This window comes from Dermacentor silvarum, chromosome 4, assembly GCF_013339745.2.
Source record: "Dermacentor silvarum isolate Dsil-2018 chromosome 4, BIME_Dsil_1.4, whole genome shotgun sequence".
Lineage (NCBI taxonomy): Eukaryota > Metazoa > Arthropoda > Arachnida > Ixodida > Ixodidae > Dermacentor > Dermacentor silvarum.
The window spans coordinates 20733196-20760700 of NC_051157.2; the positions used below are offsets into that span (position 1 = coordinate 20733196).

Consider the following 27505-nt stretch of genomic DNA (forward strand, 5'->3'; position numbering starts at 1 on the left):
AGCGGCACACACATATATACTGGCATGAAAGAGTTCCTTCGAACAGCGGTGCCAACCCAGTCGCGTGTCTACATGGACCCATGTAGGCGTGTAAGAGGTTCGTTGAAGAGCAGCACTTATGTAGACATTGCCACATAATCAGTGGCCCAATTCAGTTGGTCTGATGGTTTGTTTCAAACCCTGTTACCTCAGCACAGCAGTCCAATGTGCTACCCATCCTACCATGAAAATTGCCCAGTGGGCAGGCGGGAAAACGGTTAGATACAAAGAGCGATAGATAGCCCCTGAAAAGTGTGTGAAGTACCAAAAGAATGCAAACGCATTAAAAGAATAGCATGATGGGTGACGATGACGACAGAAGGAAAACGCAAAACACACAGCGTCTACTTAATTAGTATGTATAGTCCAAACCCGTACATTTTACAAAGTCGAGCAACGCCTGGGTGGCCTGAAAAATAGATATGCGCAGTCACATCAAGGGCCCAATAATGTTACTTCCTCTGAGAATGGTTGGCTGTCGACGATTTTCCTTTGTGCAAGCTAGCGCTTTGAGAAACAGAGCGCGTGCATCGCATAGCAACAATTTATTTGCGACAGAGAGAGCGTGCCACTTTTCTGTGCTCAGGAACTCCGGACATTGCCCCTCGGGCCACCTATCGAACTTCACGCAAAGCACCAGCGTGACTTAATGGGCATCATAAAAAAATATATATATATTTCAAAAAATCGGCCAAATTTCAACAACTTTCAGTTGGCCACGTCGAGAGACTGCAAGAGGAAACTTCATTCAACATGGCCCCCAGTCCGGGGCTTGAACGTCGAGAGGGTACGCCCTTCTAACGACATAAGCATTTACAGCACGCAACATCCCTGCTGCGTCATAGCAGTTGCTTGGTCCAAATTGCACATGATTAAGTGCCGTAAATGCGTGTTGTGTTATTAGAAAGGAGTATACCCTCCCGACGTTCCTAACCGAAAGTTTTGTCGAAATTGTGCCAATCTCCTGTAAAAAGTAAATAATATATATATATATATTTTTTTTTTCTTGCAACGTCGAGAGGGTACGTACTCCCTTCCAATAACACAACACGCATTTACGGCACTCAGTCATGTGAAATTTGGACCAAGCAACTGCTATAATGCAGCAGGGAAGTTGCGCACCGTATATATATACATATATATATATATGCTGCCTGTTGAGTTACGCTGGTGCATTGCAGGGAAGTTCGACAAATGGCCGAAGGTGCAATGTCCAGTGTTGTTCTGCTAAATTCTAGACTCAAAAGAATGTAGTAGTACATATGAACTGAAACGGTAAAACATTTATCATATTACATGTGTTGTTCCCTCAATGCTTTGCATTAACATAGATTTCCACAATGCACGAGATCTGCGCAATGAATATGATCGCCGCTCTCAGGTCGGGGAAAGTTATATTGATCCGTTTCTGGACTTCTCTCAAAGCATTGTCCAGAAGGCCTTTCTGGAGCGAGCAAAACGCTTCGCTCATTCCTTCACCTGCATTACCAGAGCTTGCTGCACGCTGTAGTCTGCGCTTTTCAAAGATGTCTCCACCAGCATCATGGAAAACAGATTTAGAACTCCGACTTCGGAACTTGCCTTTCTATAGACTGTGAAAGATCTCACGGCGGCTCACAAGTTATCACCCACCGCAACAAAAAAAGAAAGTTCGAGTGATCCCGAAACAGAAGACGTATTTAACACATTCTGGCTGGTACTCTCAAAATTTGCATCACCCTGATATTCGTACCAGCGGCGATTTTATTGGGATTCGAAGGCATTTATAAACGACTAGCAGCTAGTCCGAGTCATAGTTGTAGCATATCAGCAAGGTAGCTGGTTGTAGTTTTGTATGTACAGTTCACCCATTCATGTGCCTTCTGGTGACGGAGAGCAATGGCCAATATCGGCCTAGCTCTTACGGTGAAACCGGTCTAGCTTTCAGAGTATCAGGTGTAGGGCAAGAAAGGTGGGACAGTGGAAGGAATGTGGGAGGGAGACAGAGTTTTAGATTAGGGGACGCAAGCTGCACCCAAGTGTTTGGGGATGCAGCCTGCCAGGTGTACAAAAGAACTTAAACTGAGCGCAAAAGACCGCAAAGGGCCCACAATGGAGTTTGCGTCCCCTAATCTAAATTTCTATATTGATCTGGAGTAATAGAGAGTTTTAACTCTCAACAAAGTTACATAACCGTGTATACACTCATCCAACTTTCGATCCTAGTATGCACCACGTTGGGGTACGTACTTGCCACGTACCCGATATGCCAGTTTTCATGTGGTCTGTAATTTCTTTAATTAAATTCTGGGGTTTGACATGCCAAATCCGCTGATTCGATCAAGAGGCACGCCCTAGTGGGAGACTCCAAATTAGTCATGACCACATGGGGTCTTTAATCAATTTTTTTAGTCAATATGTGCATAGTGTACTTTAATACGAGTCATCACTGTAGCAACAGCAAGGTAAGAGAGTTCAGCTCCTTGAGCATACCAAGTACAGTTATCACATTCTATGGAAAATCAGACGATGCTGGTGGGAGCAATGCGTAACAAATAATGTTAAGTGATGTCAACGATGAAATATGATTTCTTGTGTAGCGTAAGCTGGGTAGTGCTAATGCTTGAATATTGCTTTTCTGAGTTGGCTTACATTAGAGGTTTCTTTTCTTCTTTTTTCTACAATTCGTTGCCGGTGCTGGCCTAGAGATTGAAATTATTATATGAGAATTGTGTTGGTGGCTAAGCCACATAGCACTCACAGTGCTGGTTAACAACGTAAAATATTCATTTCATGTAAAAACCATATTGAACAGCTGTATTTGGTTAGGAATGTGCACAAGTAAATGGAATTTAACATTTGACAAAAGTCTATCTGGCTGGGGATGATCATATGGCACAGCTGTGTAAAAGCACAGGCACCAAACATATAAAAACAGAAAACTAAAATAAGAAACAAAATAGATTTTTGTTTTCTTTTTACAAAACTGTGCCATGCACAAATAAGTGCTCAGGCTTGACGAGTTAAGTTCCAAGTTCCCCTTTCGCTTCGTCCCCAGATGGGAACCAACAATAGGGGAGGCTGCACCTTTTACGCTAAATATCACATTTTTGTCATCGTCCTTGAGGAACAACACATTATGCATACAATGAACCTGCACTTCTGTTATAAAAACGTTTAACATAACATTTATCAGTTATCGCTGCTTTGTTTTTACTCAAATTTCACAAAAATTTATCGTCTTTTGTCCGGCACAATCTATAAAAATGCTTGGCATCGTCCGTTTGCTTGGTCTCCAAGTCTTTGTGGCCCCTTGCTTCTCCGATTGAAAGATGCACACACGATGGTCTCCTTTCATTTTTTCAAAGCAAAGCTGGCAAGCAAGGACACTAAGCATTTCATTGAACAATATGGACCAAAAAACAACCTTTTAACAAAATTTGATGGAAAACAAATAAACGACAAGTGAAAAATCTTCTGAAGTTTTGGAATAAAGCCACCTGCCACTGTGTAAAGGAATCAAAACCTGCATACCTCTGCACAATAATGATTGAAAATTTGTATGTAGATTTTATAAATGTGGTGTCTGGGCATATAGTACTTTCAAATTGCAGTGGGTCAGTCAAATTTCTGCAAGCACAGGCTGTAACAGGGTGGGTTGCCATAAGTGCTTTGTGGTGTTCATGGAATATTACATATGTTTAAGCAGACCGAATTGTTACAACTCGTTAAGCCTTTATTTGGTTTAAATGTATTGGTAAAAAAAGTATTACCATGAGGAAAGAAGACATAATCAATAGAATTTCAATAAGGACTGAGGGTGGGGCGCACGGCAAGTTAGCAGCCACTTCTCTAGAAGTAAACATACTGCAACAGTAAAAAAATACTTTATTGTTTCAAAACAAGCACAAATGTTGAACACAGTTTATAACTACATCAGCTAAACTTAGGGCTCTGAAAAGGAAACAATAGTTTTTCAAATTGTACATCACAGTACTGAAGGAAGTTGTAAACGACAGGAAAAGAAAGTTCTGAGAACTCAATAATTTAAAGGATACGTCATTTAGTAAGAACAAATTTAAAGGATACGTCATTTAGTAAGAACAATTATGTTCATTCATGTGATGAACTAACTTACTTTAGATTAATTTCCAGAAAATGCACACAAGGCTAAAGTGAAGGTAATGAAAGATGTAAATTAAGAAAAGCATTCAACTGAAGCTCTTTTTCAAAAAGGCCTGTGGGAACTGTTTCCAGCCTCTAAAAACCTTCAACAACATGCGAGATGTTGAAACTGCAACTTCCATCTAAAAAGAAAGTGATCTCAGTTATACAGCTACAATTACTAAGGCATTGTTTCCATGATATGATCTACAGAGGAACCTCGTTTTAACAAAATAACGCAAGAAGCAAGTGCATGTTCCCCATATCTGAAAAGTGTACAGACAAATTCATGAAATTTGGTTGCAACACAGGCATTCATGCCTCTATGAAACTCAAGCCTGATCATAAATGTGTCATGTCTTTACCTTTAATTCCAAGTTGTATTTTAAGTATAATACAAACACATCAGTGGGGTTGATTTGCAATATGGACACAATGTGTGGGGCGGTATATGTCAGTTGGCATTGCAACACAGCATGATGCTTTTGCAATTAGTGCAATTTTCAGCTGTCAGAAGACACACACTTGGGACTCAATAACAAATATTGCATTGGATCCTGCGCTTTTTAATACAGAGTGGATGCGGAATTACCAATCAAATATAGAATGATAAAGCAAACTTCAAATTTAGTTCAGGGTAGCTAATGTATAACTTAACCACCAGTGTATGTTTTCATTTAAGCAATATGTTCTGGGAATTCACAGCACACAGGTTATAAAGATTAATTTTGCTAATGTTGCTATAGCGAATATTTATCATTAATTTGTTAGTCCATTGTTCATTGTAAGTATGGCCTGTTATTTTTGTGCTTATCTACGACATCCTCGAGTGTATAGTTGAAAATGACTGTTGTATGCTCAATGTGAAGGTTTTCAAGGACCAAGTCAAGCTGCCCTTCAGCAGCTTTTAGCTCTGCAGACCATCGAGATGTTGCAGGCAAAATAAAGTTTGAACTCTAACTTGTTTGTCATAACGAGGTTCAATAGCAAGTGGCAAGTTAGTGCTCATGGCCTGAAAGAGCATAGGGTTAGGTCACACCCATGCTAATATATAAGCTAGCAAGCTTAAGCAAAGCATTCAGTGCTCTGTTTATAAACATAAGCACAAAGCTGCCTAGTCGACAAGTGTAAACAGCTTTCATAAAAAATTGGTGACAGCCCTCTCTCAAAATCAATTCCAGTCAGAGTAGTGTACAGGCTCTAACCCTGCTTACATGCACTTCCATATAGGGAGGACACATCTCAACGCGATGCAATAGGCAAGTGTAGTCCATGAATGCTTGTTTATATCAAGAATCACTCGCAGCAACAATGCAAAGCCATTTAAATCACATGCGCAAGCTAAGCTTTATCAATTTTTCACTGAATTATGCAATGAATATCACTGCACGTTTGCATGTCCAGTGCTATGCTGTGAGTTGCGACACTCAAATATAAGTAGCCCATTTCTCTCGTAGGAGAAATTTCATAAGCTCTCTGTGCCAAGAATGAAAATGATGAAGTAGTTCACACTGCAATAGAGATAATTGAGAAGCAAGGCAATTGCCAAGTTTTCACGCATATGACTGCAATGTTAAAACGTTACACCTCTTTTCTTTACATAACTTATCACGGGCAAATCGTGCCAATTTATTCGCACAGAAATAGTAATTCAAAGAAAAAGTTAAGAGGTGCAATGAGTCATTGGCCTAACTCATGAGACACCGACTATTTGATTAATAACTTAGCAACTTTACAAAAATTCCGTTTCAAAGCCATTCATCATTTAGTCAGCTTAATGAGTGCATTGCTACCCTATTAAGGCAACTTGAGGGTCGAAAAACGATACTATGATTAAATAGCAAAGTTACACTAGGCCTGTGCACAAATGTTTATCAAAACCTATACATCCATTCATTGCCCTTGTGGCTATCACAAGGCTTATTTCTAAACACGCCTCATTTAAAATTAGATAAACAATGCGTTCCTAGTTGAGTGAAACAATGAATAAAATTGCACATAAACTAAAAGACTTAACAAAGTCAACACACATGCTGCAACAATCATCTATCACACTTTGTAGTGAATTACTGTTTCAAGCTAGTACTACTTGAAACGCACTTTTCAAACTAAAGAAGCTGTCCATGGTGAAGTTTTGTCGACGTTGCACAGGCACTGTATGTAGTTCTGGCACTTTCAAACAAAACAAGTTGAACGATGCACAGTTCACCTGAAGTTGCAAGGCATTTCGAAATGTAAACGGCATTCACAAGCATGACTGTGTCATGGCGATGCTCAGGGACCACACAGTTGCGGTGCAGCACAGTGTGTGAATGTGGTAGAAAAATTATTGCACTGTCATGAGGTAACGGCTCTTGAAGGCAGGAGCTGATCATGGAACGTTTTTTTGTGTGTGGATCGTTTTTTTCACTGAGCCTATCTCCCAGGCTCCATCACCGAACAGCTTTCACAGAAGTTGGGTTTGTTTGGGAACTGGAATTTAATGGTTTGATCCAGATCTGGAATGAGACAAAAATAAAATAAATTTGTGCTCATAACAGCCGTATGATACACAACACCAGAACACTGATTCGAAGTAAATTCTTATGCTGTTTTACTTTACTTCAGACTTTTATTCCTGGTAACAGCTGGCTCACAATCTGTAGTTCAGAAGAAAGGCAGTGATGTCTAAAAATATGGTATGGTGGGAATAACCTTGGAAATCAATGGGCAGCATGCACTTGAACTGCAAGAAACCATAGCCATCACGACTATGAGAAAGACCAGACCTACTTTGCTGATGGAGAGGAGGTTTGCTTCTGTTGCTCTGACTGCAATTTACTCTCAGGCTTGAAGTGGCAAACCCATATTTTGTCTATGATCATATACCACACACAAAAGTTTGCAGTATCTGCTGTGAACAACTGCAGCTTCTCTTTGGACATTGAGCATCACACAACTTTTTCTTGAGAGTAAGCAGTCTTGGGAGCCACCTCATGCATTTCAAGCTGTTTGGCCAAAATGCACTCCATTGTGGTTTTCAATATCCTTGTCAGTACCAAAATTGCCTGGATGATGAGTCTGTTGTCTGCCATCATACGACCTTAAACATGGGTGATACCGTATTTTCGCGCATATAACCCGCCCTTGCATATAACCCGCACCCCTATCTTTGAACTTCACAAAAACGAAAAAAATAACCTCGCATATAACCCGCACGCTTATCCGAAAAAATGAGGACTAGGAAGTTACAACTACGCGCAGCCATCATTTCGTTTTCAAAACAAATTTATTTCAAAACGTTGTCAGCGCTGTCGTCCGATTCACTGCTACCATCCGAGGCTTCATCGCAGCTCTCAAATATGTAATCGTCTTCGGAAACATCTCGCAGCAGCTCTGTTGCCGATTTATTCAGAAGCAGCTATGATCTTCAGTTTCTCTTTCACTGTGCAAGACTGCCACCGAGACACATTCATGATGCCTAAGGCTGGCCAACTGTGCAAACTGGGAGTACGAGAAACGGCACCTGACGTGCGAAAAGCGTGCAAAAAGCACAGAACACCCATACCGAATAGCATTTTTCTTCTTCCATGCCGAAAAGCAACTAACCAGACTATGAATGTGGATCAGGCAATAACCTGTGTTGGCCTCTTATTGGCTTAACACACGTGGATGTCGATAGGCATGAGGACAATGCGGACTCTGCACGGCAGGCCGCACATTGCCATGAAGCCGACCCCCACCCCCTCCCTTCGTGAATATTCGCAGATAACCCGCACCCCCACTTTTCAAGCACTTTTTTTCAATTTTTGGTGCAGGTTATATGCAAGAAAATACGGTATTTCTCATCTGCTCATACTATCAACTGGCCTGCTACAGCATAAGTCGTCAATATTTTTGTTTTTTTCCTTAAAGATGTGGGGATAGTTGATGAACCACTGTAGAAGACAGCTGCAGCAACGTCATGGCTAGAGGGCCTGCTGGTCATAGCTTCGGTGTTGTGCCATGCCCACAAAGGATGGTGCATTTTTTTTTACCATACTGTAGGAGGGGAAGTCCTCACGCAACACCCTCCACCACATCATAAATTCACCCCAGCTATCGTGAGCTATCCAGTCCTCTCTATTTTGGTTTTACTGCATGGTCACCATCTATCATACGCTGCCACATTCTACATGTGTGCACATGCATCCCTGCATGCATGCACCCACCCACACACACAGATAGATAATGCATTCAAAATTTCTTAAATATGGGAAAGGTGAGATAAATAAGTGATTTCCTCGGAATTGCTTTTAGCACAGCAGCATACAAGGTAACGTGCCTCGAGGTAGCAATTAAACAATTTTTTAAGACGAGACTGACACTTTCACTAAAGCCATCAGACAAATGAAGCTAATGTAGGGCTTAAAGTATGAAAAGTTCACAACCACCTGTTCCCTATGCCTGTGCAAGCACACACAGTAAACACATTTACACACGTACACAGGCATGCCCAAATAGACACACTACCAGGTGTGCTTGGTATTTGAGAAAAAGAACTCGGATTGCCAGAGAAATGTTCTGCTTCGGTCCACTGAAACCGTTCCGCATTGCTTTGCTGGTGAAAATCCTCTCCTTCCTTCTGTTTGCGCCAGTCCCGAACGCAAGTTTCGGATTCTCCGAAACTCCGTTTTATCAGACAAAAAAGAGCGTGTTAGATTTGAGTAAATACGGTATTTGTGGCTTGAGGGGAGCGTTTGCCGTCTAGGTTGACTGCCAAATTTCCAGGCAGCCGCACTGTAACCGGTATTTCGTGTCCCGCAGCTGCACTATAAGCGATACGAGTATACATAGAGTGCTATGAGAAAGTTAATGGGAGTCTGAAAAGACCGTATTATATCTGGTCCTCCTCTATAAGCGGTTACGTTATAAGTGGTCTATACTGTATAAAAGCGCTTCGTGAAACTCATATATGTAAGACGTTTTTTTTCTGACATTACAGCACACGAGTCCTCCATTTTGTGAGCACAGACGGAGGAGTGTCAGCACTGAACACGTAGCATTGATAGATTGAAGGTACTGCATTGGAGCGCATCGAACGATTCTGAAAAGCGTACCATAATGCGTGCTAGCTGCTCCAGCCTACGAGCGTCTCCATTAGCGTTGCATTCGAGGAGGCTGTAAACCCACTCAGTAGCAGGCGGCTCAGGACAGCGCGCTAGCAACATCACAGCGAACAAGAACTCTTCGGCAATACAAGCAGACATTTCGGGCTGAGACCACGGTTGTATGCAGCAAATTTCCTTGAGCAGACGGCTGAGAGAGCCACAGCGGTGCCCATGGGAAATTAAACACAAGATATTGCTCTCCAGGAAGCCGAAAACTACGCACAAGTATATGGTGTCGAACTAAATATGGCCGCAAGCACGGCGCTTCACTTTCCAGAACACTGCCGCCTCCTACGCCATGCGCTGCACAGCAGTAGAATTCCAAGAGCGAACAGTGAGGGCACATGCCACACTATCTTTCTTCCTCGGTTTGTTATCAAGGAGAGCAAGAAAGGGAGAGGGATGCACCCTCCTCCATGCATACGCTCGAAGCCAGAGCGCGTCAAGGCAGGCTTGCGATGGCAGCGCCAATCTAGCGGCGAGCCGTTGCCGCTCCTTGGTCAGGCGCAGCGGCCTGGGAACTTTTGACGACCCCTGTACCTTCTCGCGCCTATTGTACTTCTCAAGGGTCAAAGCGACTGATAACACACAGCGCGAGAAGAAACACAGGGACGAATAGCAGACACAGACAAGCGCTTGTCTGTGTCTGCTATTCGTCCCCGTTTTTCTTCTCGTGCTGTGTGTTATCAGTATGAATAACCAACTAGCCCAGTCAGCCACCTTAATAAGTCAAAGCGACACTCCACCTGCATTATCAATGGGATTGCAGACAGGCATGAATGGCCGTGAACGGTGGATGATAAGAGTGGTATAGAATGAAGAGGAATTAGCAACAAACTTGCGGTCCTGTGAGGTTTTGGCAATATCACAGCTGCGCACAAAGTATAGAAACCGTTGGGTAGTGACTTTTTCAGAGATTATTGCAGCTGAGCTTTCGAGACATCCAGAATACAGCGCAAAAGCGTTTCGAGGTAAGAGGTGAAGAACACATGCAAAATTGCAAACGAGCATGCAAAAAATTTGTACTGTTAACGAGGGTTTACTGTAACACAGGTGATGGGGATTGAAGCATATGTCCCAGTTTTAAAAGTATTCATTTAGACAAAGTAACAAAAATATTAGCATCAGGCACTCACTCAAAAGCCCATAACAAACCTGGCAGTCAAGATTTCAAATACTTAGAATGAAACTAGTAGCACTGCTGTGCAAGAATTGTCCACATTCAGAGCAGGTGACCTCTTATCAATGTAGAGAATCAGGTTAGTTAGTTTTGAATATCACAGAACAAACAAGCGTGGCAAACAAGAACAAGGAAAAAGGAAATTAATCACCAAATTCTCAGGAATCAATTTGGGCTTCCTCTATAGCTTCATGCCACATTTAAGTGGGTGCCAACTTTATCTTTTGTAAGATGGGAAATTGATGTAAAGGTTTGAGCTTGTGTCCTCATTTTCCTGCTTGGCTTGTACATGATCGTAAAACCTTGATAATTCGATCTCGGTTTATTTGCAAAGTCGGTTCATTCGTAGAATTTGTGCAGACCCGTAATTTGCAATGTGAATTGACAGGCATGCTGCGATGCACTTTCAGCTTGGCATATCTCAGAGGCAGTGTTAGAAATACGGCGGCCATGACGTGTTTAAACTTCCGTAATTGGTTTAACCAGTAATGCTCATTGCTTCTCGCACTTGCAGTGCATAAATGCATGGCCATAGAGACCGAACTCCAAGAAAGCCATCTCTGAGGCTGCGATTCTGACACCACCTATGATCCTCCATGTCACCGATTATGGGTGCTGATAAGCCGTACAGCTGTGGGAAGTGCCTACGTTGTGAGGCGGTGTGCATTAATTTTATTACTCACTCTACAAAGAAGAGAATCAGAACATCATCATCAATAAACATGGCGTGTTTGCTTTTCCATTTGTCGATTTTCCCGTGTAACGCACATGTCATTCTCTTTGTGCGTAAGACCCATGGTACGATCACTACAGTTCTCGGTCAAAAAATCTCCGTCACTTGCGCGTTTCTGCTAGTACACGAAGACGTCAACGGGAGTTACGGAATAGATCAAGTAGGCTTTGCCAATCACTTCAACAGAGAAGGAGATGTGCACACGTGAAAGACGAAGTCATCAACCCAGTAGGCGATGGCAGGAATGGCCGAGCCCACTTGGATAGCACCGAGTTTGGTGTCACAAGTTGGCGGTTCAATTAACGGGCTAGCATCATGACTCTTGGTACAGTGAACTACCGTAATAAGCAATCCCGCATCAATGATTACTTCACTAGTCCTGCAACACGCATAATAAATGTGACATGGATGTGTTGCACTTTCTTTTTCAGGACATCTTTCTTCTTTTCAGATAATTCGGAAATTCGTTTGATTTGAAAATTTTTCGTGATCCGGCAGACTTCGGATCCCCAAAGTTTTACTGCACTTACAGTAAGCAGACCCCTATCTCAACGAAAGAAGGAAAGGTTGTGGAAGCTCACATACCTCGCTCAGGATGGCCCAATGACTCGAGTCGTACTGAATATTCAGTCGCAGGGTTTGTACATGGCCCATTTCGGGGGGCAGCTTTCCCTCAGCAATCCCTGTGCTGTCCTTAAACTTGCCAACTACGTAGAACCCATCGAGTGTCCTTGAAAGTGGCAGAAGCACCGGCTCGTAGTCAAGCCGCACCTCGACAGTGGTGTTGTAGAACTTGTCGTCCGGGTGCTCTTGGTTTCCACTACGGAACAGAAACCTGAAAGATAAAAGGCAAAGCAGAGGAATCAATTAGTTTTTAATGCTGGAGTAAGTACAGATACTGCAAGTGCAACACACTTGTGCAAGTGATTTGTAGGTTGAACATCCCAAAGCAACGGAGGGTCTAAGAGAGACCCCATAGTGGAGGACATCAGATTTATTCTGACCACCTGTAATTCGTTAACATGCACCGAAAGTGTGGTACACAAGTGTTTTTGCATTCCACCCCATCAGAATGCAGATGCCGTGGCCAGGAAAATCAAACCCATGACCTCATGCTCTCAGCAGAATGATGTAGCCAATGAGCTACAGTAGGAGTTGTGTGCAAATGTGTATGTTACTATGGGCCATCAGCCCTACTGGTCCAAATAATTCAGTGCAAGCAGTTCCTTCAGTCAGTTTTGATGACAATTAAAGCAGAATTGTGAACATCCGAGCAGGATACATGGTTGTGTTTATGTTTTAATAGATAAGGAAATACACTTCTGGAAATAAATGCTACATATTTTTTAAACTTTTCACCACTCATCATTCTATTATTTTGGACGTTGGCTGAGGAGAAAGAAGACAGCTTTATGCACGCTTTGATCAGTTAGCAGAGAAAAAGAGAAAAGAAAAAAATATGGAGAAAGGTGTCCGTGTTAGACACCACTCCCAGTGGCTAGTGGATGTGCAGTAGCACTGAAAACAGCCCAGTGAAGATTTGCACTGGCAATGTCTGCTATGACGGTGTCTGGACAGAGCAGGCCTGTTCTTTTGAGCTTAATGATTTCACACATTAGACCACAACAGCCATCGCTTCATTTCATCACGAAGAAAAGTAAGTATCACTCCTGAGTGACTTCTGACGGCCATCATGGTTGAGTACAGGTCTTTAATCCAATTACTCTGTTGCAAGGAGTCTCTCAAAGTTCTATAACACTGTTGTAAAATGTTCCAATGCTGGTTTTGTATAAAGAGGATATTGTGTAATTTCGACAATGCCTAATGACTGAGAAAAATGCACAAGACAGCACTGCCATCCAACTTGTGTTGAAGATGGGATATCTGACATTGTGAACAAGGGAACTTGGTTGCAGAAGCAAAATACCATAAATGTTGAAACTGACCGTAATGTGGCATGACACAACTAGTGTCTAATAAATAAAATTCGGGTTCTGCCTGTGCACTGTGTATACTAGTTCTAAAAATGCTGAGTACCTGAATCGAATGAGAATTAATAATAATAATAATAATAATAATAATAATAATAATAATAATAATAATAATAATAATAATAATAATAATAATAATAATAATAACTGCTACCAGTCAGGAACAAAACAGTTGAAGCATATATATGGTATCATGGGAATCAAGAAATACACTTGACTAAACAAAACAGCTTTTCTTTCAGAATGCCACACTAGCAGCATGTTCAACACAGAAAATTACATGCTGTGCCGACAGCAAGCTAACGAAGCAAGGAATTTGTGCCCATTGCAAATGGCAACAGGGCTTTTTTTTCACCGACTTTGCCTTACACCACATACACATTCACAGACAACAGGATCCATTCGATTATCAAAATGTAGACAGGCAATATGTACGCTTTATGTCAGCAGTGCACTCTCATCCTGTGTGGATCTAGTGTGCAACAAGTCAGAAAAAACCTACAACCAACTAGTACTGAGCAGCAGCTACTTGTGTTGCCGGCTCCTGCCACCACTTCCTGTCCACAGTTCTAGTGCCAGTACCGAGTGGCATACAGAAGTCGCAGTGCCATTGTGATGTCGGCAACGAAAGTAGCTGTCGTCCCATGCCTAGATTTAATAACAGCAAAAGTAAAGATTCTAATGGCAAAAATGCAGTCACGGAAAAGAAATGTTACAATGACAGGAAAGCACTTGTCCTATCTTTGTGTCCTTCCTTTTCTGGGATTGTGTTTTTGGCGCTGTAAATTTTAACTATTCGACACCACGTTGCTATAGGCACCGGGCGGCCGTCGTAAGGCGCCAGCGGCGCGCCGGCGATTTGCTGGCGAACAGCGCCGCGAACGGCAGCTGTCAGAGCACTGGCATGTGAAGCAGACGACGGGACGACGGCGCTCGGTGCTTCCAGTGATTTGGCACTCTGGTTTTTAGGAGCTGACGCACCGGAAAATGCATTTTCGTGTGTCTGCTTTTGAGAAAGGTAGTCACTTGTACGAAGCAGATCACATTCGTGGCATCAGGTAGTATATAAAGCAGAAAACGAGCGCAAATTGCGATGCAAATGCACCATGCACGCGAACGGAGCTCACAGCGGCAAGCCATGACGTGGAACTCCAGCAGTTATATTCCAGATGTTATTTTGCTGTGCGAGTTAACATTGTCGCGTATTTAATCATGTAAACAGGCGAAGAACACAAAAATTATGGCCACAAAAAAAAAAAGGAGACATACGTCTTCCTTATTCTGTTTCTTGAGCTGCTTCGCCGATCGTACATGTGTCAGTAAGTTCCCGTTCTCTGTCCGTTGTAGTTATTTTATCTTTGCAATGCTTCCCCAGTCTTAATTGATCATAAACTAGTCCAATCTTCAGTAACGGCGACGGCAGCTGTCGGTGGCGGCGAGTGTGAACACGCCTCTGCGTTGGCGTTGGCAGTCGATGCACAGCACAGTCATGTGCCGGACGCAACCAGAGTTGGGAATTGTTACGAAGGAAAATGTAAATTAAAAGGAAGACTGATACACTGATAAGATGGCCAAATGACGACAAATCTGAGTGTTCGCCTTCGGTGCCCACACTCCGGAGCCGTTACACTGCAGAGGCGAAGACAGGCAAGTGGGACGCGAAGCTCTTGCGTATGAACGGCTCTTTTATTAGCGTTAGAACAACTAGACTATAGCAAATCAGCGTCGGAAATGTACAGTGCCCAGCGATTGAAGCGCTGGCAGCGCGCGGCTGCCGCCGTTCTTTTTTTTTTTTTTCGCGCCTCAGGTGCGCGCCGTGGGACCAAATGCAGTCATAATGCGTTAGGAAGGTTCTCGCTTTCACTCTACACCACAATGCATCAGTTTGGTGTTTTGCATCAGTCAGTGCAAAAAGCGCTGGCGACCATGCGATTCGAGTATCGCGTTTCAATTGCTGAGCACTGAACGCGCTGCTGCCTATATACAGAGTACAGACCGCACATATACAGACTTTCCGCCTGAAAACGGTTGTCGCGATGAACAACGATTGAAATGAATGGCCTAACCAACTTCAGTCATGTTTCAGTAACTGTTGGTGCACCCAAAAACGCAAGATGTTTGATCAGACTTGGTTTCACGGCAGCGCCAGCTGCGCGCGGCCCGGCCGCCACATGCCATTACTTTCGCGGCGCCATCCGCATGAAGGTGCCACCGGTCCAAATTCATCCCGCGCCCGGTCCCTATAGCACCACATTGCTCCACTCTGCCGCCCTGCCCAAATGCCTTATTTCCAGCTTTCTTCCTATGTGTGCGGTGTCCACTAGTCATGGCAGAAAGCAGCTGGAAAGGAAAGTGTGACATGTAGGTTACTCCCTAGTGCTCACCCGGCCCTTCCCCACACACCTCTTTAGTGAACAACACAAACAGCACAGATTGAATGATGTGGTGCCTATGTTTGCTCTGGTAGCGCTTGGACCGAGGAATTTGGTGCATCTCAGAGCAACTGTGGAGGTCAGAGCAGTGCTGGTTACACTTTCCATCTACACTTGCCGCAGTATCTCTCATCAGTAGTACTGTTGTTGTTTATACCCAATTTACACACATATTGTATATAATTTCATGAAAAATATGAGTAACATATTAATAAGCCACGAAATGCTTAACTCAGTACATAAATTAATGCGTGGCTTACCACAAAAGACTTTGTATTGTGTGCATCATTGCTGAATGATACTGTTAAGGAGGCAAATAAGTACTGGGATCAATACCCCACACCTACATCAAATGTTACGAGGAGACTATATTTACAAGTACATATTAAAAAACAAGTCAAATGACATTGCACCACAATCAGGCTTAATACCAGCACGAACATAAAGCACCGGTTGTGCCACTGTCACTGTCTTTGTTGTGGTACAAATCACCTGATCATAGTTGCATTTGTTTGTGCGTGTATGTGTTAAACTTGAGGAACATAAAGCTAGGCACTTCAAGCTACAGCTAGAGCAAGCATATGTGTTTGCTGTACAACAGTAAATTTCGTCCCTTGAACCCATCGGAAACATCCAGCTCGGTCCCCCATGTGCTGGTGTTGTCATCACTGACTCTTCTGGAAAAAACTTTGACAAACAAACTTGTTATTGGCAGCCTGTGTCCATTACGTCACATGACAGCAACATGGTGGTCGAAGGATAATGTGCACTGTGCTAATTAGTTTGACATAGTGAACCAGCTTGCAAGCTGTTATAGCTTTAGTCTGTTGAACTAGAATGCAATCAAGGCACACTGTGATTGTGATCAAGGTGCATTGTGAACCTGATTTGTGATTTGCTAATGGAGTGGTGCAATGCCTTCAGCTTGTCCAAGTTTTGTTACATTGGTTTAGCTGTACTCGCAGACAACATTCTGTGGCTATGCAGGCAAATGTGCAAGGGCAGAACTTCTGCACTTGAATTAGATGGCCAAGTATAGCCTGGACCAGTTTGATATGACTTTCAGTTCCAGTTTCATCATCTACGATGCCACTGTGGCCAAAAAGCAAAGCACTTAGCAAGAACTTTCGTAACAGTTATAGCAATTTTACACAGTGACAGGCAAAATAAAGCAATACACAAGTCACAATATGCGAGGTGTTTCTTTTTATGCAGAACACTTTAAAAGAAAACGGTTATCTAGGCCCTTGCCATTCTTACAGATAGGTTAAGTGGTAGGCAAAAATTAGCAGCAAGAAAATTTTAACCATAATTTTGCTTATTAACTAAAATATTCTAATCAACCTCTTTAATTACTAACTTTAGGGCACATGTTCTGATTGTGAAACTGAAGTCGAGGAGTAGTGAAGTAATGTCTACTTAGCAGAAATCCTAAGACTAGCACCACTTTCAAGATATCCATCACCAAAATATGCTGAAAAAATGCATCGGTGTTGCAGTTAAGATCGTTTTTAACTGTTAGAGACATGCTTTTGGGAAACTTCACTGGAACACCAATGTGTTTAGTAGGCCATTTTACGGCTGCATAGTTTTAAGGTGCTAGGTTTACGATTACTTCTAGGCAGACATGACTTCACCATTCATCAGCTTGAAATCCTGGTAGGCTTTAGGGATGCCGAAAACCCCAATGAAATATAAAAATTAGGAAATGTTTGTGGAGGCAATTCATTTGCTGCGAGTGTAATGCATAGCCTGTGAATAACCACAAACTCATTGTCACGCGGGAGAGATGGATGTTGCCTAACCTTAAGACACTCAAATTTGAGTATGCAGATTGGTTTAGCTCTTTTTGGTTTCAGTCAAAAGCAAATAGAAACACTAACGTGTAATTTTTTCGCATTACTGCCAACAGTAATTTATTTTACTTAATCTGCATGATTTCCAGGTGCAGTTAAATGTCACCACGCTTAAATTACTCTCCCTAGCATGATGGTGCACACGAAATGACAAACCATAAATCAAATAAATAAACAAAATGTAAAGAATGAACCACTATTCTCAGGTATGAAGATCTGGACGCTTTGCAAAGAGAAACATTCATTGCTTTGCACATGCAAAGCAAGGAAATTAATAGTTAATAATTATTGAGGAATCACCCTCACAGCCCTCCCAACGATCACAATCCTACCCACAAGCTGCACGCTCACCGTTCTATCCGGATGGGTGGTGTGAACCGGAATGTGATGTTGTCGCCTTTCTGGGGCAGCAGGGACCAGAAGAAAGTGGCGCCCTGGTAGGCTCTGGCAATGTTATAGTTCTTGTAGGCCTTGAGTGAGGTGGTCACCACAGCTGTTGGGTTGGCGTGGCCAACGTGAAGTGCCAGCTTGCCAAAGTGGCGGTCCTGAGTGTGGCAAGGAAACCAGACAAGAATGCATTCACTTCCTGAATGTTCTCAAAGGAGTCGATATACTCCATGTCATCACAACTTATCTAACTGTGAAAGCCACAGGCAAGCCAAGTCAATGAAATTGCTGGGCCAGCTCCAACACTGCTTCAAAAGTGCCACTGTGTCTCATGTGCACACTGGTGCTCTCTGCTCATCCAGGTTTGGGACCAAGCACCTGCTTCTAGCACTCAAAGCTCGAAGAATGCAGTGTTTGAACTTTTTCCGAGTATTTGACAGTATACCGAATGTTGCATAAATAACAGCGAAAGATATACAGTGGTCAAGCAAAGCATGCCTCAGGCTGGAGTGTTCTGACAAGGGGACTTGTTAGCTCCTGAAACATCTCTTGTTCGACCATTGACCACGTGAAGTCTTCGTATTCCTGTGAACCTGCGTCTTGTTTGTAGCGGAAGATTTGCATGACTCTTCAGGATAAATTGCGGAATCCTTTGTGCTCAGCTTGGCACAGCGGTGGCATTTCATGGTGTTTGCAATTTACTCCCACATCATAACTCGCCTGTTTCATACAGAATAAATAGAAAATATGTGTTGTCTGCTAAACAATGATTTCATTGCAACAGAATGGTACTGCGGTCCGTCATTGTCAAGGCAACTCAGGGCAAAAGCTGTTTCACCAGTTACATTGAGAGATGGCACTGCTGTCCTATTTCTGCAAGAATCTACATTTTTTCTTTAGTGTTGCTGCAGACAATGTGCACTCACAAGTTATTCCTGCTTGAATACAGCGCAGAAAACGACCGCAGCAAGAAGATAAAGACACAGGACGAGCGCTGTCCTTCTCCAAGCTGCCGTTGTTTTTTGTGCCAATTACAAGTACGCATTCATTCCAACAAGCCCAACTTTCTACTTTACTGCAATTCCCATTTACTCTGGATGGGACACAGAAGCAGTGTGCACGTACAAGATTTAACTGCATTCACCGTGAAATGCCACCTGTGTGCAAAATTTAAAATATGAATAAACATGTGGGTTAGTTGGCATGGGGCACAACATTTTGAACATGGATATAACAAATTATCAGATATAAGGAAGCAAATTTAACATGTCTCGCCAATATCAGCATGAAAAGAATACATTCTCATAATGAATATTGGCAATAACAAAGGCGCTTTTGTATCATTTGCGAATATGTTATAACAAGGCTAGACTGTATTTACATAATGTTTAGAGTATGCACACAACAGATCATTATCTCTAACAAGTTTCTGCAGTGGCACCTACACTCAGTAACAAGTACAAAATACAGGAGGCTCCGGCGCTGTAAAAAGTGTTGCCCCTCCTTTCTGCCCCTCTGAGCTCCAAGAAAGTAGTATCCAGGCCTGATCACACAGGGAAAAAATGAGGTGCCCCAGGTTGGTGGTTCAGCCATAATGATAATGCCACAGCCAAAACCATGTGAACAAAATAACAAGATCAGCAGGTGTTGGGAGGAACGTGACAGCTTGCAGCACTAGCACATGCACAGTAACACCAAAGACTCTGAAAAGTGATTAGGAGAGAAACTATACCAACCGTATGTCGAAGAAACCTCATCGACAAATCCCCAACATTGAGATGTTACAACAAAAAGCTTAAAACATAAGCTTAATCAGAGTTATTCTAGAGACACAATGCAAGATTTCTTTTCTCCCTCAATTCAATTCGCTTGACACAATATATAATCTATGAATAATTCTCACAAATATACGAGGTCTGTTAGAAAAGTATTCGACCTTTGGCCGAAAAAAAAAAAAAAACTGGCATAACTGGAGCATTGGAAACCTAATCACTTTCAAAGTAGTCTCCTTGGGACTCCACACACTTCTCCCAGTGGTGCTGCCATTGTTGGAAGCATTCTGAGAACGCCTCTTTCGGAATGGAGTTTAGCTCAGCTGTCATTGCAGCCGTAATGTCCTCTCTTGTCTGAAATCACGCTCCTTTCAATGGCCTCTTGATTTTGGGAAACAGCCAGAAGTCGCAGGAGGCCATATCAGGAGAGTAAGGAGCCTGTTGAACTACAGGAGTCTGGTTTTTCGCCAAAAAAGGTCTGAACCAAGTGCGAGGAATGTGCAGGAGCATTGTCGTGATGGATGCGCCAATTTCCTGTTGACCACAACTCCGGTCTCTTGTCCGCACAGCATCACGTAGGCGACGGAGGACATCCCTGTAGTACTCTTTGGTGATTGTTTGACCCTGTGGGGTGTACTCATGGTGTACCACACCGCGAGTGTCAAAGAAGGCAGTCAGCATCACTTTGACGTTGCTGCACACTTGGCGGGCCTTCTTTGGTCTTGGTGACGTGGAACGCTTCCACTGTGATGACTAGAATTTGGTTTCCGGGTCGTACCCGGTACACCCAAGACTCGTCACCAGTGATCATGGTGTTCATGAAGTCGGGGTCACTGTTTGTGGAATCAAGCATGTCCTGTGCAACACGAAGTTGCTTTTGCTCCACCGTGAGCAGCTTCGGCACGAATTTCACCGCAACTCTCTTCATGGCCAAATCTTCGGTCATAATGGAATGTGCAGAAAAAGTGCTGATGCCCACCTCTTCTGCAATTTCTCGGATAGTCACACGATGGTCCCGCATCACCACAGCGTTCACTTTGGCAATGACTGAGTCATTCCGGCATGTTGATGGCCGACCGGAGCGTGGCTCGCTCTCCACCGATGTGCAGCCGTCTTTAAACCGGTTGTACCACTCCTTAATCTGTGTGCTGCTCATAGCATCGTCACCAAAAGCCGTCTGAATCTTCCGAATGGTTTCCACTTGGCTGCCGCCCAGTTTCTGGCAAAATTTGATGCAGTAGCGCTGCTCCAGTTGCTTCGTCATATTCTTTGCAATAAAAAAACCGACGAGAGCACTGCGCACCACCTCACTCAAATTCTGCGTCCCAGCGACTGATGCTATCGGCAGGCGGGAAAAAATTCACGCATGCGCACGAAGGTTCAAGGTCCAGCTGATGCAAGCACGCTTCTTTCATTTCCATCAGGTGTTCACAAAAAAAATTAAGGTCGGATACTTTTCTAACAGACCTCGTATGATGCAAAGTGTGGTGCAATGCATGACTAGCAAACTGCCAGATTTTTTATCAGGCCGTGCTGCTTATTATAAGTAAGGATCAACTAAGCAAATACAATGGAGGAAGTTGATGAACACCTTTGGTCACCTGGCTCATGGGTGTTGTTTCTGTATTTCTGATAAGTGGGGTCAGGTCACAATGTAATTGCAGTAATGCTTTGATACCTTGGAAAGTCCGTCCCTCAGTTATATCCAGCATCCTCTTATGTCCACGCACATATGACCTGCATTATTATTCTAACAACATTGACAGACTTAGCTCTTATTTCTTCTTTGCTCTTGCTATAATTTTACAGCAAGACTCAATTTATAAGTCTGCATTGTTCATTAAAACACTTGGCATCATTGTCTGCCTGGCTTATGGAGAAAAAAATAAAACCTATTGCTTATACACACCTCAATCCATCAATGCGAGATGCTGCAGAAATAAGGGCTATCTTTGACACCTGTTAGCAACTAAATGTTCAGACAAACCAGGCAAAATATGAAGCTAACTGTTTTACTGAATGATGTGGGCCAACAAGTGCAGTCTTGAGAAAAAACATGAGCGAAAACAAAGCAGCAGTAAGCACAAAATCACATTTTAAAGTTCCAACACAGGTTTTTCCATAATACAGTATAGTAATGTAAATAGGTACTTCTGCACTTGTTGCAAATAGGCACTGCAGCAGGTTGTTCTGTAAAGATGAACTTTGTCTGACCTACATTGCAGTGCAGAGGGCTTTTTTTTTTTTTTTTTTTGCTTGATGTAAATTGCTCCCGCAGCCTTCCCTGTTGACTAAGTTAGGTTAGGAGAGAGTGTAGTGAGATCAACACCTCATGGCTTCCCGCAATACTACACATAATGTTTTTCTGTCAAGCACAAAATGTGCGGTTTTCAACTAAAAGGTTTCCTAAAACAAGTGCAGTACTGGTCCTACAGTATATATTAAGCCCATTTCTAGTATCTGAGTAGCATCGTTTAGGGCAAATGGAAAGAAACCAATATTGTACATGCAGCTTGTCTACTTTTATTTCTATTACTAAAAGAAAGCTGCCCCCCCTCCCCCCCCCCTTTAGTTTTTGTTGAATGTTATTTAGCTAGATATTTTTGTACCCTTCTAAGCAGTGCAAGAGGGGCAGTTTTTCATGCACACTCCATAATGAAATCCAGAAAAGGGGCACCAGCTATTCACTTCTATTCGCATATCTGCCTACACAAAGTAAGATTGCAGACTTCACAGACTTTGCTCATGTCCTAAGAGTGCTCTCTCTTAGTACAAGCATTTCCTGATAATTGGCACATTAGGAAGGTGGTACAAGGCACACCAGATAACTTGAATTGGGCTTAAATCATATATAAAGTAGAGAGCACATTTTGACAAAAGCTGTGCTCACTACTAATTGCGTCTCCTTATCTTGCTGATCTGCATAATTTGTTTCCATCTGTCACTGTGAAAAAGATGTTTAAGAGCAACGATGAAGTCATAAACAAAGCAGCACTACTCTTACGACCAAAGAGCATTACCTTCAATTTCTGCACTTTGCCTTTCAAGGATGAATGCATGCCCACATGCTGGAATAGCGACGGCTTATAATGGATCCATATGGTATCTACCTTCTTCCGGCACTGTTTCTGTTGACAAAATAAGTACAATAAACATCATTATCCAAAAGACTCAACAGCATTGCTAAAAGCTTGAGCAAAATTTGCTGTTCCATACGTATAAGTTCCACTTTCAAACCAAATGACGGCAGCACAAAAGCCCACATAATAAAGAATCGTCTTATATCTACATCTGCAACATGTATGTGCAGCAATCAAGCAATGAATGAATGAATGAATGAATGAATGAATGAATGAATGAATGAATGAATGAATGAATGAATGGCATTCTCAACCAGACTGAAAACAGTTGGTTAGCTTTAGAACTGAAGACTAGGAACTTACATGGTCTTGATCATTTCGGCACATCATAGTGGAAACCATGTTGTCTAGAAGCCAGTCAACAGGCTTGTCATTGTAAAATATGAGAAAGAAGGCCACAAACTTGGACAGATCCACGCACTTGAACAGTTTCCCTGCAGAACAATATAGTTTTATATCACAAAGAATCTATATTCTGAACTAAGTCACTGTACAGAACTACACATAAGTTCCAATAGCCTATGCGAATGTCTAATGTGAACTCAAAAGAGTGGTTAACCACACATTAAATGGAATCATTGCATTAGGCACATCTGTTTGAGTCCATCAGTCGCAATGTTTTGTTCAAAAGCAGATAGCAGTCTTTTTAAAGGTCCATATTTTTGGTAAACAAGATTAGCGATGGTGTCTGATGAAGTGGAAGTCCTCAGCATTCAGTAATAGATGTAACTACCATTTCGTTACTTCCCTTACATAAAATTACAGCACAAACCAGGCATAGATGCATGCAACAGCTTCATGGCTCACCTGACAATCTGATGAAGTAGCTTGGCACAGTTTGAGCAAAATAAAACTGGCACATAAAACAAGCAGCAGAAGGATGGAGTGCAGCAGAATGATAACAAAACAGCATTATAGCACTTTCAGGTAAAGCTAATAATTTTTAAGTGTCTACCCCCTGACAAGACACGTAAAAAATTATGGGGTTCTACGTGCCAAAATGACAAGACACTGCTTACGCTCCAATGTTTCAATGTAAAATCAAATTCGGAGATTCACTAAAGATAGCCAATCTGACATTAACATCACAATACATATGTGCGTTAGTGACTGTCCCGACTGAACTGCTGATAAACAGAAAATATTTACGCCAATATTACAAGACAAAACTATGCCCGCCTTGTATATTACTGTGAAAGTAGACATGTTGTGTAAAGCAGAGTCTTCTTTCTTTGTTGCTGTCTAATGAAGTGTTGCTGAACTCACCGATAAAGCCTAGCTGGCAGAAGTCGAGGATCATCCAATGCCTTTTGTTGGCCACGTGATTGTATGCGGCATCTCTCATTTTTGTGATATATCCGGGCTTCGTGAGGATGTCATCCTCTAGCTATAGGGGAGGAGAAGAAAGTGCAAATCTATAACTGTGCTACAGCGTAAATTGAAAAAAAAAAAAAGTCTTGAAAATTTTCACGTTGATAGAAAACATTGCCAACGACAATGAATACGCATGCGTACAACTCGGCAATTATGGTGTGGTGAGACAGTTTTGCATAATCCAGGAAATCATGTGAAGCAAAACTTTGCTTCCCGTGCTAAGGCTGCAGGATGCAGTGAGAAGTGAGCAGCACGCACATTTAACGCTTGTTTTACATGAAGCAATTTTCATTGCATTGGAAGCATGATTTGCATCACATGTGATGGAAATCACAATTGCACTTATCACACCATCACTGCAATCAGTGCGATTTTTGGTCACCAATAATAAAAAAGAAAAAAGCAGAGAGAAGTTTCATTGATTTGCATGAGAGCTATTTCGCGGTTTCTTTTGGTTACGGTGGTTGTTGGTGAGCATCTGTCGTTCAACAGAGCCAGAAAACTGCAACTATAAAGGTAATTGTGGGAAGCCAGTAGGGTGAAAAGTTGAACTTGTTGGTTCATGACTATAGGTACAGCACAAGGAAGACAAAACGGATAGAAGTAGTGCTGTTAGCACTGTGTGCATCTACTCCTGTACGTATTGTCTGCCTCACACTATACCTAGAGTCATGTGGGGAGTCGTGGACTTCAGAATCCCTTAGATGCCACCTGCACAAGCATGCCAATAAGGGCAGATAAAGGCTCGCACTTAAGATTCAACTCTCATGTCTATGCCCTAGTTGAAGTGTATTAAACTGAAAGGAGAACTTAAGAAAAATGGTGAATCTTAAGTAAACCGAAATGTTACGGGCTTTCCCCTCTGGAATGAAACCCCCCCAAAAATGGTTCTCAGTTCAGGTTAGCAAACTTCTTCGGAGTTTTTCACCCATGCACTTGAGGCTCAGTGACAGCACCATTACTGTGGCTTTCAATGTGTCACGTCGGAAGGCAGTTCAGCCATTCTTACGAGAGCCATAGCAGAAGCATAACAATGTGCATGTGTCAACCACTTGCAACTACACACTACTAGTGCTACTCACATCCAACGGAAGCTGCATGCAGCAAAAGAAGGGTCTAGGCAGGATTTCAGGGCTCAGAGGCACCAAAGAAGTAAAATGAAGCTAAGAGGTGTTTGACACAGTTTATGAACTCTCCTGCTGTGCTTTTTCTTCACTAGATGGCAGAAGTGCCACAGCATGTGGTTGCTGACTATTTTCAGCATCAGTTGAAGATAATGTCGATAGGACTGCAACAGATGCAACAGCCAGCAGCAGCTCTACCTCTTCGCATCATCGTGCTGTGCCTAAGATTTCTAATAACAGCGCCATGAAAAAGCAGCCGCTGACAATAATGTAACTAATGCACACTAAAATCGACACCTCGTCACTTAAACAGGAACACTTGGTTAAAGGACAAATGGAGGTTGTTCATGTACAAGACACGATTGATGATGCGTTTCAAATAAATTGATGTTTCCGAAAGCAACCTGTTCTTTTTTAGCTTCAGAAGTCCATGGCAGAAAAAATTTAATGCACTGTGAATGGCAATGTGCGATATTTACTAATGGATTTAGAGCAGCCAAAAGGTACACAGTATCTTTCTGCAATTCTATGCAATTATTTGATACAGTTTCATCTATGGTCTGTGAACACGCAAAGTAGTTTTGTAACAAAAAGTAATGAAAACACAGGCAGAGGTCATTTACTAATAAGCTCGCTTGCACTCACCTGCAAATAGAACGTCCCCCTGTTTTGTGCATACATCATCAGGTACGCAAAATCCAAAGTCTGTTTCGTCCTCCATCTGCGTATTCGTGCAAGGATAAATCAGTCTCAAGAAGAATTGCGTTCCCAAGTCACACACTACCTTGAATTCAGAAGCCTCAGTGGTACGAAATTTTCTATAGAAAGAACTGACTCCGATTACAGAGAAAGCAGTCTAAGGAGCAAGATATAGATTCTCAATTTCAACAATATTCTCAACCGACAATTAAAATCACAAAGTGTTCTACCACAAATGGGCACTGAGATGAAACATCGATTTAACTCTTTTCGTACCGCGCCCGTTGGGCATCGTTAGCTCTCTATCAATGGTTTGAAACACCGCTTTTGAGATCTTCAGCGCCGCTTATGGACACACTGCCCCATCAGACCTAAAAGAGGAGAAACTATATTTTTGTTTTCTAAGCAGTTCGCTTTTTTCCCGCCAGGCGGTAATTTTTAAACGCGCTCCGAAGTTTCGCGATGGTCAAAGCGTAACACAAAAATTTGCGGCTCCGGAAACGGCGCGCATGCTTCGGGAGATCACAGATATTGCGATTCTGCTGCCTCTGCGGCTGATCTTATCGATACATCGAATAGCAGTGAGTCAGCGGACGCTGACTTTTTGTCGGACTTTGAGTCTGAAAGCGACGACAACGCAAACCAGCCCGGGACATCGGCGGCCGCAGCCCGGTACGCGCAACTGTGTGCTTGCAGTTAAATTTTTGTAGCATACCTGTTCAATGTAGAATACCTGTTCAATGAAAAATTTTGATTTTTTTGGAGATAGTGCCTAATAAACGGCAATACATTTTGTTTATCTCATAATTTTCCTAACATTTTTTTCTTAGTAGATGCAAGCGTGTCTTTACAAACTTCGTTCAATTTAATCACACAATCTTGATTTTAGGGTTAATGAAAATTACAGTCACTGACCAAGTCAAAAAAGTTGTTTTGACATTTCGGAGCCTGTACAGGTTCCTTGTTCACAATGCAGCGGACGTAGCAAACTTCCGTAGCAAACTTCCGTAGGCTATGTCTGCTGCATTGTGAACAAGGAACCTGTACAGGCTCCGAAACGTCAAAACAACTTTTTTGACTAGGTCAGTGACCGTAATTTTCATTAACCCAACATGCTAACTGACCAGACGAGCTTTCGTCGAACTCTTGACAATCTTGATTTTAACACTTTATATATTTTTTAAGAGATACAGCTCGTTAATAAAACTTTTATGCATGAAAAGTGCATTCACTTTGCTTTCTGTTTATGTATTACATTAAATACTGAGTGAAGTAGTTCCTTCAGAAAAAAACATCTGCCGTACTATACAGAAATACAGTATTTCCCTATGGTAGGGAAAGAGATAACACACATTTTTTAGACCTGTAATTCAATCAAGAAATTCATTCCAATTCCACAGCAAATGACAACATAGACGAAAGTATTCTTAATTAGGTAAACCTTTGAATCCACCACAGTTTTGCAACCCTCCGCAATTTCGTAAGATTCAGGTGTAATCGTACAGT

General features: G+C 42.4%; 1 protein-coding gene across 4 annotated transcripts in view; it reads right to left on the reverse strand.

Annotated features, from left to right (window-relative positions):
* Positions 1-3886: 3886 nt before the first annotated feature.
* The window catches only part of LOC119449595 (alpha-1,3-mannosyl-glycoprotein 4-beta-N-acetylglucosaminyltransferase B-like), a 173983-nt gene continuing 150364 nt past the window's right edge, over positions 3887-27505 (reverse strand). For all 4 annotated transcript variants that reach the window (XM_049665327.1, XM_037712807.2, XM_037712808.2 and 1 more), the window contains 7 exons: positions 25946-26021; positions 24069-24189; positions 23106-23236; positions 22683-22790; positions 17855-18048; positions 11810-12059; positions 3887-6680 (listed from right to left, as the gene is read on the reverse strand). In XM_049665327.1, coding sequence (XP_049521284.1) covers positions 6615-6680; positions 11810-12059; positions 17855-18048; positions 22683-22790; positions 23106-23236; positions 24069-24189; positions 25946-26021 — 946 coding nt within the window. In that variant the 3' untranslated portion in view covers positions 3887-6614. The remainder of the gene's footprint in view (positions 6681-11809; positions 12060-17854; positions 18049-22682; positions 22791-23105; positions 23237-24068; positions 24190-25945; positions 26022-27505) is intronic.